Genomic DNA, 21982 nt, shown 5'->3' on the forward strand with positions numbered 1-21982 from the left:
AAATTAGTCAGTTGCAAAAGGACAAATATTGTATAAGACCACTATTATAAGAACTTGAGAAATAGTTTAAACTGAGAAGAAAACATTCTTTTGTGGTTACGAGGGGGGTGGGCGGGAGGGTGGGAGAGGGGTATTCACTAATTAGTAGATAAGAACTACTTTATTGAAGGGAAAGACAGCACACAATTACAGGGGAGATCACCACAATTGGACTAAACCAAAAAGCAAAGAAGTTTCCTGAATAAACTGAATGCTTTGAAGGCCAGCGTAGCAGGGGCAGGGGTCTGGGGACCATGATTTCAGGGGACATCTAAGTCAATTGGCATAATAAAATCTATTAAGAAAACATTCTGCGTCCCACTTTGAAGAGTGGCATCTGGGGCCTTAAATGCTAGCAAGCAGCCATCTAAGATGCATCAATTGGTCTCAACCTACCTGGATCAAAGGAGAATGAAGAACACCAAGGACACAGGGTGATTACGAGCCCAAGAGACAGAAAGGGCCACATGAACCAGAGACTGCATCAGCCTGAGACCAGAAGAACTAGATGGTGCCTGGCTACAACCGATGACTGCCCTGACAGGGAACACAACACAGAACCCCTGAGGGAGCAGGAGAGCAGTGGGATGCAGACCCCAAATTCTCATAAGAGCAGACTTAATGGTCTGACTGAGACTGGAAGGACCCCAGTGGTCACGGCCCCCAGACCTTCTTTCCCCAGGACAGGAACCATTCCCGAAGCCAGCTCTTTAGACATGGATTGGACTGGACAATGGGTTGGAGAGGGATGCTGGTAAGGAGTGAGCTTCTTGGATCAGGTGGACACTTGAGACTATGTTGGCATCTCCTGCCTGGAGATGAGGGGGTGGAGGGGTTTAGAAGCTGGTGAAAAGGACATGAAAAGAGAGGGTCGAGGGAGAGAGCAGGCTGTCTTATTATTGGGAGAGTAGTTGGGAGTGTGTAGTAAGGTGTATATGGGTTTTTATGTGAGAGACTGACTTGATTTGTAAACTTTCACTTAAAGCACAATAAAAATTATTTAAAAAGAATTATATATGTACACTGGATTCTGAAGACTTGGCAAAGGGGAAAAAAGAATGCAAAATATATCCCACTTATTTTGATATAAATTATATATTAAAATGATAATATTGTAGATGTACTAGATTGAGTAAAATATATTATTAATATTAATTTAACCTATTCTTTATTTTTTCATATTACTAGTAAAATTTAAATATTATACATGGCTTGCATTATATTTTATTGGACAGCAATGAGCTTTAATTCACAAATTTGCTCTGCCAGTTACTTACTTTGGAAAAGTTATTTCATCTCTGAGCCCAGGCAGCTGGGCAGCACAAACTACTAGCCGAAAGGCTGGCAGTTCGAACCCACCCAGAGGCACCTGGGAAAACAGGCCTTGTGATCTGCTTCCAAATGGTCACAGCTTTGAACACCCTATGGAGCAGCTCTACTCCGTACACATGGAGTTACCATGAGTCGGAATCAACAGGACCGCAACTAACAACAACCTAGCATGAAAAAGTATTAGCCAAAGGGGTGCGGGGTTTCTTTCTTGGGTGATAAAAGTATTCTAATATTGAATGTAATGACAGTTGCACAACTCTGTGAATGTACTAAAAGTCAATGAATTGTACACTTTCAATGAGTAAATTGTGCAATATATAAACCGTATCTCAATAGCGCTGTTAAAAAATAAAATACAATACCAAAAAAAAAAAAAAAAAAAAGCCGAGCAGAGACACCAGTGGGGAAACAGCATGGTGGAGACAGATTCTACAAAGTAAGTCCAGGCAAGTTACTACATACAGAAACAAACAAAAACAACAACAAAAAACAGAAGCAACAACCCTCAAGGGAAAAATATTCAGAGTCCAGAATTGCTACATAAAATGTCCACTTTTCACCAAAAATTATGAGGTATGCTGGTATCCCTCATGAATGTAGATGCAAACATTCTTAACAAAATATTAGCAAACTTAATTCAGCAATGTATCAAAATGATTATGCACTGTGGCCAAATAAGATGTATCCAAGGAATGAAGGTTGTTTTAACATCCTCAAATATTATTAACATGATAAACCATAAAAGGTAAAAGTCATATGATTATCTCAAAAGATTCAAAAAAAAAAAAAAAGCATTTGATAAAACCCAACACTCATCCTGATGGAGCGGGAGAAGAGTGGGATGCAGATCTTAAATTCTCATAAAAAGACCAGGCTTAATGGTCTGACTAAGTCTGGAGGGACCCTAATGGTCATGGTACCCAGACCCTTTGTTAGCCCAAGATTGGAACTATTCCCGAAGCCAACTCTACGGACAGGGATTGGACTGGACTATAAGACAGACAATGATACTGGTGAGGAGTGAGCTTCTCGGCTCAAGTAGATACTTGAGACTACGTGGACAAGTCCTGTCTAGTGGCGAGATGAGAAGGAAGAGGGGGATGGGAGCTGGTTAAATGGACATGGGGAAGACAGGGTGGAGAGGAAGACTGTGCTGTCTCATTAGGAGGGGAGCAGCTAGGAGTACATAGCAAGTTGTGTATAAGTTTTTGTATGAGAGACTGATTTGATTCGTAAACTTGCACCTAAAGCACAATAAAAGAAAAAAAAAAATCCAACATGCAATGAAAAACTCAACAAACTAGGAATAGAAGCACATGTCCTCTACCTGATGAAGGACATCTATGAAAAATTTACAGCTGACATCATACTTAGGGTTGTAGACTGAATTCTTCTCCCCAAAGTTCAGCAACAAGACAAGAAAGTCTGCTTTCATCGCTCTTCAACACAGTACAACTACAAGAAAATGGAAAACGTCCATGTCAAATAAGTAAGTAAAACTGCATTTGTACATGACAATATTCCTATATATCTAGAAAATTCCCAAGAATACACATACACACAAACTGCTAGAACTAATATGTTCAGCAAAGTAACAATAGCAATATATAAAAATCAATTGTATTTCTGTGTACTAACAACGAATATCTAAAAACTTGAGAAAACAATTTCATTCAAATAATCCCCAAAAAGAATAAAATACTTAGGAATAAATTTAACAAAAGAAGTTTAAGGTTTGTATACTGAAAATTATAGAACATTATTGAAAGACATTAAAGATGATCTAAACAAACGGAAAAACATTTCATATTTATAGACCAGAAGACTCAAAATAGTTAAAATGACAAATTGATCCATAGGTTCAACTCAATCCCCTGACAAAATCCCAGCAGGTTTTATTTTTTTAGAAATGTAATAAGCTGGTTCTAAAATGTATATGGAAATGCAAAGTACCCAGAATCGCCAAAACAACTTTGAAAAGGAACAAAGTTTGAGGACATTTATACTGCCCAATTTTACAACCTTCTATAAAGCTATGGTAATCAGGACTGTGTGATTCTGGCACAAAGACAGGCATATAGATCAATGGAACAAAATTGAGAATCCAGAAATTAACCCTATGTTCTCTGCCTACAGTGTAATTAAATTAGAAGTCAATAATAAAAATATAAGTAAAAAGTGTCCATGCTTTAAAAAAACAAATAAAAAAACCCAAAACATTCCCAAATAACTCACAGGTTAAAGAAGAGCTTATAATGAAAATTAGAAAATACATCTGAATGGGAACAAGAACACTACAATCATAAATTGTGAAATGTAGTTAATATATTAAAGGAAAATTGCTACCCTTAAATCTTTATATTAGAGAAAAAGAAAGCCTAAACATTAAAAATTAATGAGCTAAATAGTTTGTAGTTCTTCAAAAAGTTACACACAGATTCACCATATGATCCAGCAATCCCACTCATAGGTATATACCCAAAAGAACTGAAAACATGTTTACATAAAAACTTGTACATTAATGTTTATAGCAGCATTATTCATAACAGCCAAAAAACAAACATCACAGATGTCCATGAACAGATGAATGGATAAACAAAATACGGTATAGCCACACGATGGAATATTAGTTAGCCATAAAAATGAATGAAGTATTGATCCATGCTACAACATGAATGAAGTTTGAGAACATGCTAAGTGAAAGAAGCCAGATACCAACAGTCACCAATCCTGTGATTACATTAATGTGAAATGCCCAGAATAGGAAAATCATAGAGACAGAAAGTAGATTAGTGGTTTCAGGGACTTGGAGGAGGGGAGAATGAGAAGTGACTGCTAATGGTTATATTGTTTCTTTTTGGGATGATGAAAATTTTTTGGAGTTAGTGGTGATGGTTGCACAACCTTGTGAGTATACTAAAAGTGGCTGAATTCTACACTTTCAAACGGTGAATGTTATATGAATTATATCTCAGAAAATTAATAAGCTGAACTGTTGGAAAAGAACCACAGGATAAAACCAAGAACAGTAGAGAGAAGGAAATAGTAAAGATAAGGGCAGAAATAAATGATATAGAAAATGAAGACTCAATGGAAAGTATCAGCAAAGCCAAAAGTTAGATCTTAGAAAATAATTATAAAATTTATGAAGAGCTCTCTTCATGAAACAATCAAGATTAACAGATAAAAGATCTGAATCACATTAGGAATTAAGAAGGGATAATTACAGACCCAGTAGATATCAGAAATCCAATACTTTTATGCTATAAATTTGAAAATCTATATGAAATAGACAATTTCCTTTAAAAAAATTATAAAACTAGATTTCAATAAGAAAGAGAAAGCCTGAAGTAATCCTTATATGTTCATATATGTCTTTTAAATGCTATACCACTAAAGCATTGAATTAGTTAAAAAGTTCTACCCCTCAGAACAAACCTAGACTAGATGGTTTTACATTCATGGAAGATATAATACAAACATAGCAAACTCTTCTAGTGATTAGATAAATCAGCATACCTGTCCCACCATTCCAACACAATTCATTTTGTGACGCTAATATAAACTTCATGCAAAACCTAGATAGGATATAAAAGGAAAATTATATCTAAGGCCATCAACTTGAATGCAAAAATCCCAAACAAAATATTAACCAAAACCAAACCCGTTGCAGTCGAGTTGATTCTGACTCATAGCAACCCTATAGGACAGAGTAGAACCGCCCCATAGGTTTTCCAAGGAGCTGCTGGTGAATTCAAGCTGCTTGCATTTTGGTTAGCGGCCAAGCTTTTTCTGTTTCTTTTTTATATATATATAATTTTTATTGTGCTTTAAGTGAAAGTTTACAAATTGTCAGTCTCTCACATAAAAACTTATATACACCTTGCTACATACTCCCAATTACTCTTCCCCTAATAATACAGCCTGCTCCCTCCCTCCGCTCTCTCTTTTTGTATCCATTTCACCAGCTTCTAACCCCCTCTACCCTCTCATCTCCCCTCCAGGCAGAAGATGCCAACATATCTCAAGGGTTCACCTGATCCAAGAAACTCACTCCTCATCAGCATCCCTCTCCAACCCATTGTCCAGTCCAATCCCTGTCTGAAGAGTTGGCTTCGGGAATGGTTCCTGTCCTGGGCCAACAGAAGGTCTGGGGGCCATGACCACCAGGGTCCTTCTAGTCTCAGTCAGACCATTAAGTCTGGTCTTTTTATGAGAATTTGGAGTCTGCATCCCATTGCTCTCCCGCTACCTTAGGGGTTCTCTGTTGTGCTCCCCGTCAGGGCAGTCGTCCCTCAGGGGTTCTCTATTGTGCTCCCTGTCAGGGCGTCATCAGCAGCCAAGCTCTTAACCACTGTACCACCAGGGCTTTAACAGAGTATTAGAGACCCAAATAAAAAATGTACAAAGAAGATAATATACCATTGCCAAATTGCGTTTTTCCAGGAATGCAAGGATGGCTTAACAGTTAAAAAATCTGCACGTTTAATTCAACAGCTTAAAATATTAAAGTGTAAAAAAATCATAAGATCAATTCAAGAGTTGCAGAAAAAAAAGTTTATCAGGAATACCTTCATGATAAAAAACTTAGCAAACTAGGAATAGAAGGGATTTGTTTTCAACCTGATTAAGGTTATTTACCAAAAACCTGTATCAAAACTCACACTCAATGGTGACACTTTGGCAGTATTCCCTTTAAAGCAGTATTCCAGTTATTATTAATAAGACTTTTATTAGCATTTTAGCCAATGTACAATATGAGAAAAAGAAATAAAAAGCATTAAGATTAGAGAGAAAGTTATAACACACTCTCATTATTCATAGGTGATGTGATTTCTGCGTAAAATCCCAAAAGAATCTGAAAAAAACAAATTATTAAAATTTATAAATTTCAGCAAGTTCAATGGATATACAGGTGGGCCCCGGGTTACAATCGAGATCCATCCCTAAGTGTGTCTTTAAGTCAAATTTGGAGGTAAGTTGAAATAGGTGCATAGGGTGCTTACTTAGCTTTGCTTTGGCTCAGAGCCTTTTCAATGATTTAAAAGCTGCACATGCAGCAAGTGAAGGTGATTGTGATGAAGAATTTGTTGCAAGTGGGGATGGCTGAGTTGTTTCGGAGGAAGGGCAAACTTACATAACATTATAGGGCAAGGACAAGTTGTCCGTAAACTGAAAGTTGGTAACCTGGGGATAAAACAAAAAAAGGACAGTGTATAATAAATATATAAAATGTATTATATTTAATATACTAACAACAAAAAGATAGTGCTTATGATAGAAATACCAAAAACACTCCATTATCCTCAAGTCGGTTCCGACTCATAGTGACCCTATAGTACAGGGAAAACCCGCCCCATAGAGTTTCCAAGGAGCACCTGGTGGATTTGAACTGCCAACCTTTTGGTTAGCACCCATAGTACTTAACCACTACACCACCAGGGTTTCCATGATAGAAAACAGAAAGTATTTATGGGAAAATCTAATGATATGTGTGATTTTTATAGAGAAAAATATAAAAATGTGTAAAGGTTATCGAAGACATAAGGAAATGAAAAGATACCGGACAGAAAAGTTCAGTTTCTTAAAGATACAATTTCCCCGAATCAATCTGTAAAATCCGTATAACTCCAATGGGTCTTGAAAAGCTGACTCTAAAATTTAGATAAAAGAATAAAGACAAAGAATGAGCAAGAGGATTTTAAAAATAAAAAGGGGAGAAAGTTTACTTACCAGAGAATAAGATTTACTGTAAAGCTAGAGTAATTAATGCAGGGTGATGATGCCTAGGTAGACAAACTGACCAATAGAGAGGAATAGAGTGCCCAGAAACAGACCCTGGCTTATATGGAAACCTGATATATGTCAGGTGACACTTCAGATCAGCAGTGAAAGGATAGATTCTTCATTAAATTGTGGTAGGATGATTGGTTATCCATATAGAGAAAATGCAATTGGATTCCTACCTCACAGCATACATAGCTGGATTCAAGATCTATCTTGAAAAGTGGAATTTTAAAATGTTTAGGAGAAAATATAGAAGAATGTTTTTATGATCTCAGGGAGGCAAATTTTCTTAAGCAAGATACAAAATAGATATAAACCATGAAGAAAAAGGTAAATTTGATTCCATTAAAATTTTAAATTTTATTCATCAGAAGACCATTAAAAAGTTGAAAAGACAAGTCAGTGCAGGAGAAGATATTTGCAACACATATAATAGGCAAAGAATTAGGACTCAAAATGTATAAAAGATGTCATCCAAATCAAGAGGAAAAAGATAAAACAATCCGGTAGAAAATTTGGTGAAAGACAGAAACAGGCACTTCACAATTTAAGCATATAAAAAGGTGCTCAGCTTCATCAATAATTAGAGAAATGAAAATTAGAGCCAAAAATAAGGTAGTATTTCATATTCATCAGACTGACAAAATTAAGAAATCTGACAGTAAGAGGTGTGGGCAAGGACCTACAGCAACAGAAACATTGCCCTTATTAAATTGGTACCATAGCCTATTTGGCAACATCCAGTGACGTTAAAGATGCTCATATCCTACAAGCCAGTGATTCCACTCCTAGGTACATAACAGAGAAACTCTTATGCATGTCTACGATAAAACATACAAGAATCGTTCAAATGTAAAAACACCTTTTAATAGTAAAAAATTGAGCGCAAGCAAAACATCACTCAACAGGTAACTAAATAAAGAAATTGTACTATTTTCGTAAGTGAGATTCCTAAATATCAGTAAAACAGTGAACTAGATTTACACATATCAACATGGATGAATCTCGCAAACATAATTTTAAGTGAAAAAAGCAGATTACTAAATTATCACATTAGTGTATGTTGTTGTTGTTAGGTGCTGTCCAGTTGGTTGACTCATAGTGACCCTGTAGGACAGAGTAGAACTGCCCCATAGGGTTTCCAAGGAGCGGCTGGTGGATTTAAGCTGCCAACCTTTTGGTTAGCAGTTGAGCTCTTAACCACTATGCCACCAGGACTCCAACCTACATTAGTGTATACTGTTTGTATAATGTCTAAAAATAGCATATACTGTTTATATAATGTCTAAAAATGGAAAATGATAGCATGTATATTTAGGGATACATATATGGTAAAAGTATAAAATACATGAGCATGACAAACTCTAAATGTACAATAGGGTTAACTTTGTGGGTTAGAAGGGGATTTGATCAATTAAGCATCCACAGAAAGCTCTACATGTAATGGTAATATTTTATTTCTTAAGCCGGATGGTATATGGTTGTTCATTATATTATTCTTTATACCTTTTTGTGTGTTTTAAATATTACATAATAGTTTTTTTTAATTAAAAAAAACATGTAAATGGTTACATGGAAACCACAAATCTAAGTATACAGAACAAATAAAAACACCTGCTGACCTAATGTTATCCAAATGGATACTTGTGGCTTGACATATAACTTCCTGTGACAGCATCTGACATAGATTTAAAAGGCGATATATCAAAAAAACTTTCTATTTCCCTCCAGAAACCTTCTGTATTCCCGTTTCAGCCCACCCCAAACTCACCTCAGATAAAGCATCACCATTTACCCATTTGCTCTGTCTGAAACGTTAGGAGCCTTCCTTGCCGTTTCTCTCGCCTATGCATCCTAGTCCATCAGCAAGCTCTGTCATCAGTGCCTACAAAATATGTTCAGAATTGGTCCCCTTCTCTCCACCACTATCCCCCAGTCCAACCATCTCTTGCCTGGATGGCTACAGTGGCCTCTCTAACTGTTCCCCCAGTTGCTATTCTTGGTAGCTCCCCTTCCCCAGTCTTTTTTCCCGCTAAGCAGCCACAGAGATCTCAAAAAAATGTAAATGAGTGCATATCATTCCTTTGCACAATAGTTCTCCACAGCTGAGATTAAAATGAAAAAGTCCTCACCAGGCCTGCAGGGTCCTACACAGCCTGGCTCCTGCCTACCTTCCTGACTAAATCTCCTGCTCTGCTCGTCCTCACTCTGTTCTCCAGCCATGCTGACTTTGCTGTTCCTTGAACAACTTCCTCCTCGTCTTAGGGCTTTTGAACTTGCCATTCCCTCACTTCCTTGAAGCATTCTCCCAGTTTTTATTCTGACTCCATTGGTGACTCAGCAAGGCCTCCACTAACCACCTTTTCTAAAACAGCTGCCCCTCCCCAACCTGACCAGTTCTGCAAGCTCATTTTGCTGTTTTATTTATTTTACTTCCTACCTGATGTTATACTATATGAGTATTTATTTAAGTTTATTTCTGTTTCATTGTAAGCTTCCTGGGGATTGGAAATGTTCTGTTTATTCATTGTTATATTTCCTAGTGCCTAAAACTGTCAGTTTGTATAACTGTGGTGTCTCGTGTGTTGCTGTGATGCTGGAAGCTATGCCACCAGGGTCTCCCATGGTGGACAGGTTTCAGAGGAGCTTCCAGACTAAGACAGACTAGGAAAAAGGACCTGGCAATCTACTTCTGAAAAAATTGATCAGTGAAAACCTTATGGATAGCAGCAGAACATTTTATGATACAGTGCCAGAAGATGAGCCCCTCGGGTTGGAAAGCACTCAAAATAAGACTGGGGAAGATCTGTGTCCTCAAAGTAGAGTCAATCTTAATGAGTAAAGCTTTTGAGACCTTCATTTGCTGATGTGGCATGACTGAAAATGAGAGAAACAGCTGCAAACATCCATAAATAATCAGAATGTGGAATGTCCGAAGTATGAATCAAGGAAAATTGAAAGTTGTCAAAAAATGAAATGGAACGCATAAACATCGATATCCTATGCATTAGTGAGCTGAAATGGACTAGTATTGACCATTTTGATTCAGAGAGTCGTATAGTCTACTATGCTGGGAATGACAAATTGAAGAGGAATGGTGTCACATTCATTCTCAAAAAGAACATTTCAAGATATATCCTGAAGTACAACACTGTCAGTAATAGGATAATATCCGTATGCCTGTAAGGAAGACCAGGTAATATGACTATTATTCAAATTTAGGCACCAATCACTGCATAAATGCAAAAGATGAAGAAATTGAAGATTTTTATCAACTTCTGCAGTCTGAAATTGATCAAACATGCAATCAAGATGAATTGATAATTACTGGTGATTGGATTGTAAGAGTTGGACACAAAAAGAAGGATCAGTAGTTGGAAAATACGGCCTTGGTGATAGAAACAGTACCAGAGATTGCTTAATAGAATTCTGCAAGGCCAATGGCTTATTCATTGCAAATACCTTTTTCAACAACATAAACAACGACTATACACATGGACCTCGCTGGATGGAATACGGAAATCAAATGGACTCCATCTGTGGAAAGAGATGCTGGAAAATCTCAATATCATCAGTCAGAACAAGACCAGGGGCTGACTGTGGAACAGTCCATCAGTTATTCATATGCAAGTTCAAGTTGAAGTTGAAGAAAATTAAAACAAGTCCACAAGAGCCAGAGTACGACCTTGTGGATATCCCGCTTGAATTTAGAGACCATCTCAAGAATAGATTTGACACATAGAACACTAATTATCTGAAGACCAGACAAGTTGTGGGATGACATCAAGGCTATCATACATGAAGAAAGCAAAAGGTCATTAAAAAAAATCAAAATAGATGTCAGAAGAAACTCTGAAACTTGCTCTTGAATGTAGAATAGATAAAGCGAAAGGAAGAAATTATGAAGTAAAAGAGCTGAATGGAGATATCAAAGGGGGGCTCCAGAAGACAAAGTAAAGTATTATATTGAAATGTGCAAAGACCTGGAGATAGAAAACCAAAAGGGAAGAACATGCTTGGCATTTCTCAAACTGAAAGAACTGAACTAAAAATTAAAGCCTGGAGTTTCAATATTGAAGGATTCTACAGGGAAAATATTAAATGACACAGGAAGCATCAAAAGAAGATGGAAGGAATACACAGAGTCACTGTACCAAAAAGAAATTGGTCAATGTTCAACTATTTCAGGCAGGAGCATATGATCAAGAACTAATGGTACTGAAGGAAGAGGTCCAAGCTGCTAGAAGGCATTGGCAAAAAACAAGGCTCTAGGAATTGACAGAATACCAACTGAGATGTTTCAACAAACAGATGCAGTGCTGGAGGTGCTCACTCATCTATGCCAAGAAATTTGGAAGATAGCTACCTGGCCAACTGACTGGAAGAGATCCATATTTGTACCCATTCCAAAGAAAGATGATTCAACAGAATGCAGAAATTATTGAATAATATCAATAATATCACACACAAGTAAAATTATGCTGAAGATAATTAAAAAACTGTTGCAGCAGTAAATTGGCAGGGAATTGCCAGAAATTCAAGCTAGATTTAGAAGAGGACATGGAACAAGGGAAATCATTGCTGATGTCTGATGGATCTTGTCTGAAAGCAGAGAATACTGGAAAGATGTTTACGTCTGTTTCATTGACTATGCAAAGGCATTCGACTGGGTGGATCATAACAAATTATGGATAGCTTTGCAAAGGATGAGAATTCCAGAATACTTAATTGCACTCATGAGGAACTCTACATAGATCAAGAGGGATTCACTTGAACAGAACAAGGTTTAAAGTTAGGAAAGGTGTGCGTCAGGATTGTATCCTTTCACCAGGCTTACTCAACCTGTATGCTGAAGAAACAATCCAAGAAACTGGACTATCTGAAAAAGAATGCAGCATCAGGATTGGAGGAAAACTCATTAACAACCTGCAATATGCAGATGACACAATCTTGCTTGCTGAAGGTGAAAAGGACGTGATGAAAACCATCCTATAGCCTTTTCTATGGATTACACCTCAACATAAAGAAAACAAAAATCCTCACAACTGGACCAATAAGCAACATCATGATAAATGGAGAAAAGATTGAAGTTGTAAAGAATTTCATTTTACTTCGATCCACAGTCAACACCCTTGGAAGCTGCAGTCAAGAAATCAGACGACATATTGCATTGGGCAAATCGGCTGCAAAAGACCTCTTTAAAATGTTAAAAATCAAATGTCACTTTGAGGACTAAGGTGTCTCTGACTCAAGCCATAGTATTTTCAATTGCCTCATATGCACATGAAAGCCAGACAATGAATAAGGAAGACCAAAGAAGAATTGATGCCTTTGAATTATGATGTTGCTGAAGAATATTGAACATACCATGGATTTCCAGATGAACAAATTTGTCTTGGAAGTATAGCCAGAATGTTCCATAGAAGTGAAGATGGCGAGACTTCATCTCACACACTTTGGACATGTTATCAGGAAGGACCAGTTCCTGGAAGGACATCGTACTTAGTAAAGTAGGAGTCAGCAAAAAAAAGGAAGACCGTCAAGGAGATGGATTGACACAGTGGCTGAAACAGTGGGCTCAAACATAGCAATGACTTTGAGGATGGTGCAGGACCGGGCAGTGTTTTGTTCTATTGTGAATGGAGTTGCTATGAGTCGGAACCAACCAGATGCCACCTAACAACAACAAAACTGTGCTTGCTTGGTACATCGCAGGTGCTCAATTATAGCTTTTTCAGTCAATGAATGAATTGATTTGTGTGGAAGTTAAGATTATAATTAAATTTGGGTGGAGGTAAATTTAGATGATGAGGAAAAACTTAGATGACTCAAAAAGTGCTCTTGTAAAAACGAAGGTATTGGAGTTGTAGATTCATGAGAAGAATTTGAAGAAAATTATTTCTTAAAGTGTGAAAGTGAAAAAAATGATTTCTTCAGACATGTTATTACTTTAGTTAACTGATCTTAAGCATATATGATTAACTCAATTAGTAGATTAAATGTAAGTAGACGTTTAAGTATTTCATCTATATTCCTAAAAGTTTATATGTTCAGGTTGTCTAGAAAACTCTTGGTATCTTCTTTTTGGGAAACCTTATATTCAGGTTGCCTGACATGTGAGTGCCTTGTACTAGGTTTTATATAGTCACTCTTTTGTCAGTCAGTCCTTCCTAAGCACCTGGGGTCAAAGCTGGCCTCAGGTTTAGGGTCATGGCGTAGGGAACATACTGAGTGTTCATTGTGTGCCAGGGACTTTGCCTGGGCTTTTCACTCACCCTCCCATCCCCCATCCTGAATTGGGTTGCCCAGGCAGGGAGAGGGGCAGGACTATAGGGCTCTGCAGCCTGACCTGACTCCTCTCACCCTTTCACCCCCCTGCAGATCTCGGAGGTCCTTTTTGTGTCCATCTATAGCACCGAGTTCTGCATGAAGGTCTACGTGGACCCCATCAACTACTGGAAGGATGGCTACAACCTGCTGGATGTGCTCATCATCATCATTATCTCAATCCCCTATGCCCTCCGAAAGATCAAGGGCAAACATTACCCCTACCTCAACATTGCTAATGGCATGCAGTCCCTACGCATCCTCAAGCTTATCACCTACAGTCGGGGCATCCGAGTGAGTGCCTGGGGGTGCCATGGTCCTGGGAGTGCAGGCTATAGGGCCCATCTGCCCACCAGCCCCTGATGAAATAATAGTTCTACTACTTACTGTCTTCCAGTTATTGAGTCTTACTGTGTGGCAGGTTGATCTTTACTGATTATCTTGTTTAATCTTAAAACAATTGTAAGACAGGAATCATTAGCTCCGTAGAAGCCCAAGAATGGAGAAATTGAAGCCCAAGGGCACCCAGCATTTAAAGGTCAGTGTCTGACTGCAGAGGCCATTTGGTGCTTTCTTCTCTCCCATGTTGCTAAGTGACTGATTTTCTTATGGTGCATGACCCTTTGAACTATATGCCCAGGAGTCTCCAGCTTTTTGATGACTTGGCCACTCACTGCTTTCCCCAAGCAGCTAAAATCTGTTGCTTCTGTTGATGGTAATAGTCTTACTACTTCATTCCGGCTGCTCTGGAAATGCTGCTTCTGTTGAGAAGTCTTTCTGGGTTGCTGAAAGCCATGGAATACCCACCCTTTCTCTGACTCGCAAGGTTTCAGGCCAAACCTCAGAGGTGACCCCTTGCCCCCAACCATGCCCTCAGGCAGTTGTACTGGACACAGTATGCTTGCCCTGGCTCTGTGCCCATTATCCATACTTTTCCAGGAAGGGGCTGATGGGGACCTGCTTGTCCGGTCAGGATGTGTCAGCCTATCCTGCTGAGAGATTGCTCCTGGTCCAGGCCTGGGTGACCTGCTATCTAGGGCCTGGGCCCTACACCTTGGGAGCCTGTTATGGATTGAATTTTGTCTCCCCAAAATATGTGTTGAAATCCTATCCCCTATACCTGTGAAGGAGCCTGGGTGGTGCAAATCTCTTCATGGCCAGGCTTCTGGAAAGAGCTGTCTGACTCCCAGTCCTCACTTACTCATCTTTCATTTACACTCTGCTCTGCCCTCTTCCCCTCCACTCGAGGGTAACTGCCTTCTCCCAGACTGCTAGTAACATCCTTGTCACCAAATCTCATGGCCATTTCCCTTGGCACTTCTTGTCACTGCTTTCCCTTGGTTTTCCTTCAACCTCCTGGGCATGACATCTCAGGTATCTTTTCCTCTGCCTGGCCCTTAAATATTATTTTCTCAGGACATATCATGAGTTCTCTTCTCTTCTCATTCCCTACACTCTGTGTCTGGACAATTTTTTCCACTTTCCAGGGTTTTCTTTTTCTTTCCCTCTGAATTTTATTTATTTTGTTTTTGTTGAGAATATATGCAGCAGAACATACACCAACAGTTTCTACATGTATAATTTAGTGACATTGATTCATTCTTTGAGTTGTACAACCAGTCTCACCCTCCTTCTCTGAGTTGGTCCTCCCTCATTAACATAAATTCACTGCCCCCTAAGGTTCCTATCTAATCTTTCGAGTTGTTTTTGTCGATTTGATCCTATATAGATGGTTCTTAAAAGAGCATAATGGTCAAGGCAGACCTTTTTTACTAGTTAAGGTAAACTATTGTTTAGCTTTAAGATGACTTCAGGAGATATTTTTGTTTAAGGTTTAAAGATTATCTTTGGATAATGGTTTCAGGGGTTCATCCACCCTCCCAGGCTCCAGAAAGTCTAGAGTCCACAAAATTTGAAATTCTGTTCTGCATCCCCCCCCCCACCCCCGCCGCCTTTAATCAGGATTCTTCTATGGAATCTTTAATCAAAATGTTCAGTAATGGTAGCCAGGCACCACCCAGTTCTTCTGGTCTCATGGCAAAGGAGGCAGTTGTTCATAGAGGCAATTAGCCACACATTCTATATCTTCCTCCTGTACCTGACTCTCCTTCTTCCTCTGTTTTTCCAGGGGTCTTCACCTGCCCACACTTCTTTCTTTGGACTTCAGACTCAGTTGCCTTCTGGACATCTCTCATGCTTCTCAAACTCCACATGTCTAAACTAGAATTCATTACCTTTCCCTCACCCTGACCCTCAAGTCCAAAAGCACTGGCCCCTCTGCTATTTCATCTTTTGGTGAAGGGTGCCGCCCTTAGTCAATTGCCAAGTCATAACCCTGAGTGTCAGTTTTGAGTCCAATCTCTCAGAGTCCTGCTGCATAGCTTCCTCAATATTTATGGACTTGTCCACTTCTCTTCCCATAGCCATCATCTTTTCTCTGCCACCTGGATTCTTGCAATGGTTTCCCACACTACTGAGAGCCCTGGAGCAGAAATGCCCCAGCAGCTGAAGAGGGGCAGATTTCTAAGTGCACATCAAATCACAACACCCTTCATTTCAAACCCAGCAGTGGCTCCACTTGTTTGTAGGCTAGAGAAAGACTCTACACTGCATCCTAGAAGGAAGGAGGGCAGTGTCTGAGGTGTCAAATGTAGGAGTCAGTGTCAGGTTGGGAGGAGAGTAAGGCAGATGGGCAGGAAAGAAGACTGAGTTCACTGAGAGGTCTGTGCCAGGTGATGGAGCGAGGGAGTAATCAGAAAGTGGAAAGTGTAGTCTGGTTATTCTGGGTGACGGGCACCAAGGGAGCAGGGGCCTGAGGTGGTACAAGAGTCACCAGAGATTAGGAAGTCAAGGGACAAAGAGGCCTGGGAGAAGGTGGGTAATCCATAAAGATGCCAGGGTCCCTGGAGGCCAGTGGGGTTGGGTGGAGAAGGGAAAGGTAGGCCCTGGTACCAGGCAGAGTTCTGAAGACATGAGGGGTATGGAAAGCTGGAAGGTAGCTCTGCCCAGAAGCAGAGAATTTGTCCATGGAGGCAGGGCTCCAAGGATAATATAGAAGGTGACCTCCTGAACCTGAGGCCAGTGCAGATGAGCAACAATCCTCGAGAGGCTGCTGGGGAGGTGGTGACCTCAGGCAAGAGAGGATTTGCAGGTGAGGCCAGTAGAGAGGTCTGTCTGAGTATCTTAGTGCTGCCATAACAAATACTACCTATTGGGTGGCTTTGGAGAACAGAAATTTATTGTCTCACAGTTCTGGAGGCTAGAAGTCCAAATCAGAGTATCGGTTGTATCAATTCCTTCAATGGATATGGAGGGAAAATCCATTCCATGCCTCTCTACTATCTTCTGATGGCTCTTGGAACTCCTTGGCTTGTATCACATGCCTCTGTAGTCACATGTCTGTCCATCTGTCTCTCTCTCTGCATTGTTCTCTTTTATAAGATACCACCTGGATGGGACCAGGACCAACGTGACCTCCTGTTAACTGATAACATCTTCAAAGACCTTTTCCAAACAAGATGACATTTTTGGGTACCAGGTGCTAGGATTTCAACATATCCTTCTGGTGGACAGGATTCAATCTGAAACAGAGGTCATCATGGGATGGGGGTGCCAGCGCCCCATGGAAGTCATATGAGGAAGGGCGTGATGGGCCGTGGGCTGAAGGAAAGGAAGCCCAGGGAAGTGCAGGGGGAAGGAAGCAGAAAGCATTAGCGTCAGGAGGGGCTTCCGTCTTCAGAGGTGGGGGGGACAGTGACCCAGATTGGCCTCTTGTGAGGCCAAAGGCAATCGCTACCTGCTGATTGTATTTGTCCTGGTCAGAAGGTGAGGCCTAATGGTGCCTGGGGTGGAGGCATGGCAGGAGCAGCCCATCTTTCCTACTTGGAACCAGGGAAGGGAGCACAGCCCTCCTTGTTGGCCAAGGGCTTAATCCCAGAGCTCAGCCTGGCTTCCCTGTGACTGCAGGCCTCTGCTCAGCCTCTGGCCCTTGGGGACCTGCAAAGAGACCCGTGGGCATGCACACACACACACACCTCATGTTGTGTGTCCTGTGCTTGGCCTCAGGATTTTTCTGTGGTCAAGCAGAGCCTTGTATCCCAAAGTGGTTCCCTGGGGATCACCAGCCTCCTCATTCTCCCCACTATGGCTAATGTCATGGGACCCAGATCCCCAGGGTCACAGAAGCGACTCTGGGTTAAACATCCTCTGTACTGTACGCTGGCCGGCCCTTCCGGCCAGTGGCAGCTGGAAGTGCCAAAGTGGGGACCTGCACCTCAGTGCTGACTTACAGTAAGTGAAGTCTAAATGAGCCCTTAGCAGAACTGCAGCCTCAGTGCCCAGAGCCGGCACTCTGGCACATTCTTGGCTCTTGTCTTCCAATTAATTAAAACAGCACTCTGCCCTCTGCCTCATGGCAGTAAACCTACACCATGAGGAAACAGTTCCTTGTGTTGCACACAGAGAAGCTCCCTTAGCTGGGCACCTGGGGGCCACACTGCACCCGTCCTCTGTGTTTCAGCCTGAAAAACAGCCCTCAAATGCCAGCTTCCCCTTCTTCCCCCCTCCTCTTAGGGCTGGACAATTTTCTGCGCATATGAATGGCTGTCCTGCCTGAAGGTCCTCTCCACACCCATAGGCCCCAGGGCCCGAGTGCCGTGGTGCTTGATCCCTAGCCCAAGAAAGCTGAACTGTGGGCTAGGAATTGCTTCCCCAAAGAATTTGTGAATTCAAAATCAGCCCAGGACTTCCTCAGGGAAGGAGCTTCCAGCCTATGGAATTTGGGAAACCATCCACTAGGACTGGACATCTGCACTGTGGCACTAATAGGGTCTGCCTGGATGTGCTTGAAGGACATGGCCTAGACCAATGTGGGGCTTCCTGCAGAGCATGACCTCCTCTTCCCCACTGCCATTCTCATGCCTGGTCAGCTTTGACCTCAGATGGCACTGGTCCCCAATGGGTAGCCAGGAAGTGGGAGACCCAGCTGGGGCCTCATCCAGCCTTTCTGCACGTGCCTCAGGTTCTAGCACTCAGCGCACCCCTCCCTGCCTTGTGCAGACCTGGCCCACAGACCACGTCAGATTGCAGCATTTCTCTGAGGACTTGCCTCTTTAGCCTCATCAGTTCTTGGGAAAGACATTCTGTCTCCATCTAGCAGAGAGGGGGACAATTTTTTACATCTCAGCTCTTTTGGAATTAATCCAAAACCACTGATTTTCTTCCCCCAAGAAAAGGAGGGCAGCATCTGGCCTGAGTTCACTCCTTGCAGGCAGCTGCCAAATCAGTCCACATGCAGGACAGCCCCAGTGCTCTTGGATTGTTTCCCTGCTTTCCAAGTTGCCTCAGACTGTGTCTCATCTCTACCCAGTACCTCCTTCCTTAGTATTAAGCCAATAAACGGGTTCTGTGCTTAGGAGTGTCAGTGGTTGAGGGTGGTGGTGCAAGGCGATAGGGCTTGGGGGTCAGTCCCAGCTCTGACATTTCACTTCTCTGAACTTCTGATCCTTCTCCTTAAAATGGGAAGAATAATAACGCCTACCTACCTTAAAACCCATCACCCGTCTGTCAGTTTGTTGTACTGTGGTGGCTTGTCTATTGCTATGATGCTGGAAGCTATGCCACTGGTATTTCAAATGCCAGCAGGGTCACCCATGGTGGACAAGTTTCAGTGGAGTTTCCAGACTAAGCCTAGGAAGAAAGGCTTGGTGATCTACTTCTGAAGACTAGCCAATGAAAACCTTATGGATCACGACAGAACACTGTCTAACTTGCTTGCCTTGGACAAGTCATCAGGGTGGAATAGTTGCTGGAGGAGGACATACTGTTTGGTGAAGTAAAGGGCCAGCAAGAGTGAGGGAGACCCTCAGTGAAATGGCTTGGCATAATAGCCTCAATGGTGGACTCAAACATGCCAACAATTTTGAGGATGATGAAGGACTGGGCAATGTTTTGTTCTGTTGTATATAAAGTTGCCATGAGTTGGAGTCGACTGGACAGTAGCTATCTATTTACCTTGAAATCGGAGACCCTGAGTAGTGCAAACAGTTAATGCACTTGGCTGCTAACCAAAAGGTTGGAAGTTACAGTCTACCCACAGGCATCTCAGAAGAAAAGCCTGTAAATCTACTTCCGGAGAATCAGCCATCAAAAACTCCATGGAGCACAGTTCTACTCTGATACACATGGGGTCACCATGAGTCAGAATCAACTCAACGACAACTGTTTTTTTTTTTTTTTTATATATAACCTTGAAATTATGTCTGTGAAAGTGTCTAGATAGGTGAACACGTATTGTTGTTGTTACATGCCAACAAGTGGGTTCCGACTTATAGCGACCCTATGTAATACAGAGTGAAACACCTCCCGGTCCTGTGCCATGCTCACAGTTGTTATGCTTAAGTCTATTATTGCAGCCACTGCGTCAGTCTATCCCATTGAGGGGCTTCCTCTTTTTCACTGACCCTCTACTTTACCAAGGCGTGGAGGATGAACGACGAGGAGCCATAGACAATGCTCCCTACGAGTGATCAATGTAGTGGAGAGATAAATCAAACTCCCATTTCATGGAAGACTGAGGCCACAAGAGAGGACCCAGAAAGAATGGAAGCTATCTTTCTCTCAGCCCTTTCCATTCTTACTCTCAGGGTGGCTCCCCTACTCCTCCTGGGCCTGGGGCAAAGAGTGTTCTGGTCTGGCCCTCAGAGCCAGGCTGGGGTTCAACTGGAGTGGCTAGTGGTCCTGAGAGGGAGGCCAGCTCAGTCCTGAGGCAGCACACATCAGCTGCCCATAGGTGACTAAGGTGGGTGCCAGGTATTCGTAAACCACTGTTTGATTGATCCAGCCCTCAATGTGAGCATGCTTCTGACTAACTCCATCATTCATTCATTCATCCAACATTTGTTGAGCATCTACCATGTGCCAGGCAGGGTGCTGCTTGCTGGAGACAGAGGACGAAGTCACGTCTGCCCTTGAGACAGAGGTCAAGGACAGATGCGACCTTGTCCTCTGGGAACCTCCCAGCTTGGTGCTTTTGCCTAGCCCTGATCTTTCTGCCTTGCAGACGCTCATCATCGCCATGGGGCAGACAGCCTACACCGTGGCCTCGGTGCTCATCCTCTTCTTCCTCCTGATGTACATCTTCGCTATCTTAGGCTTCTGCCTGTTTGGAGCTCCAGAGATGGGTGACCAGAATAACTGGGGGAACCTGGCTGTGGCCTTCTTTACCCTCTTCAGCTTGGCCACGGTATTGTGTTTGGGAAGAGTGGTGGGGTACACAGGAGCCTTGAGAAGGCACTGCCCGGGTGGTGTGGGCCTGTGGACATGCTGAGCCTCGTGTGGGACCTTCCCCATGTTCAGATACTCAGTTGGGCCAAGGGAAGCTAGGAGCTGACTCCCAGGGTTAGTGAGAGGCCAGTGGATTGGGGAGATTTTGAGGGGCTGATATAGAGGCAGAGCCAGCCTCATCCTCAGTGGTTGGGCAGGAAGCACCCCGTGGACCAGGGCTCCCTGGGGTAGGTAGAATGAGTCCTGCTCCACTGGGTCTTGGCACTCAGCATTCCCCACCCTGGTCTGAGCAGGTGGATGGCTGGACAGACCTGCAGCAGGAGTTAGATGATCGGAATTTTGTGCTGAGCCGGGCATTCACCATTATCTTCATCCTGCTTGCCTCCTTTATCTTCCTCAGCATGTTTGTGGGCGTGATGATCATCCATACAGAGGTGAGGCTGTGCTTGTAAGGATTGGGGGTCAGATGAGGTGTGTCAGGCAGGGCTGTGGGCCACGTCCCCAGGGAGCACCTCAAGCCGTGTCTCCCTTTGGAGGTGGAGATGAGGTGAAGGTGGAGAAGAGGTAGCTACATGGATCCTCTCTACCCCAGCCCAACTCCTCTCCCTGAGCCAGTGCGTTTTCCCTGTACAATGATGGTGGCCAGGAGGACAGTGGAACTTGGGAAGCCACTGTAGCTGCAGTTGGCAGCTTGAGTTGAGCTCAGTTGAGTTGGCAGTTGAGGCTGGCTGGCCCTGTATTGAGGAAATCCTGGTGGTGTAGTGGTAAAGTGCTACAGCTGCTAACCAAAGCTCAGCAGTTTGAATCCACCAGGCTTTCCTTGGAAACTCTATGGGGTAGTTCTACTCTGTCCTATAGGGTTGCTGTGAGTTGGAATTGACTCGACGGCAATGGGTATTTTTTTTGGCCCTGTATTGGGGGAGGGGTCCTCCTTCTGAGGGGCCTGAGCAGTGGTGCAAGGCTAGGGAAGAAGGACAGGGTGGGCACGGAGCAAGAGACTGCACCTGACCTCTACCCTTTGAATCTCTAGGACTCCATCAAAAAATTTGAGCGGGATCTGGAGCTGGAGAGGCACATGATCCTCATGGAAGAGAAGCAGGTGATTCTGAAGCGGCAGCAGGAGGAGGTCAGCCATCTGATGCAGACCCAGGTAGGTGCTTGCCACCAGGATGTAGACACAGACAGAGAGACAGATGGACAGTCAGGGCTGAAG

At 42.3% G+C, this 21982-nt stretch overlaps 1 protein-coding gene across 2 annotated transcripts in view; it reads left to right on the forward strand.

Annotated features, from left to right (window-relative positions):
* CATSPER3 (cation channel sperm associated 3) overlaps positions 1 to 21982 on the forward strand; it is a 70961-nt gene that overhangs the window by 41359 nt on the left and 7620 nt on the right. For both annotated transcript variants that reach the window (XM_049873686.1, XM_049873687.1), the window contains exons 3-6: positions 13540 to 13779; positions 20546 to 20728; positions 21063 to 21203; positions 21800 to 21919. In XM_049873686.1, the coding sequence (XP_049729643.1) occupies positions 13540 to 13779; positions 20546 to 20728; positions 21063 to 21203; positions 21800 to 21919 (684 nt within the window). The remainder of the gene's footprint in view (positions 1 to 13539; positions 13780 to 20545; positions 20729 to 21062; positions 21204 to 21799; positions 21920 to 21982) is intronic.

The sequence above is a fragment of the Elephas maximus genome, chromosome 2, assembly GCF_024166365.1.
Source record: "Elephas maximus indicus isolate mEleMax1 chromosome 2, mEleMax1 primary haplotype, whole genome shotgun sequence".
NCBI lineage: Eukaryota > Metazoa > Chordata > Mammalia > Proboscidea > Elephantidae > Elephas > Elephas maximus.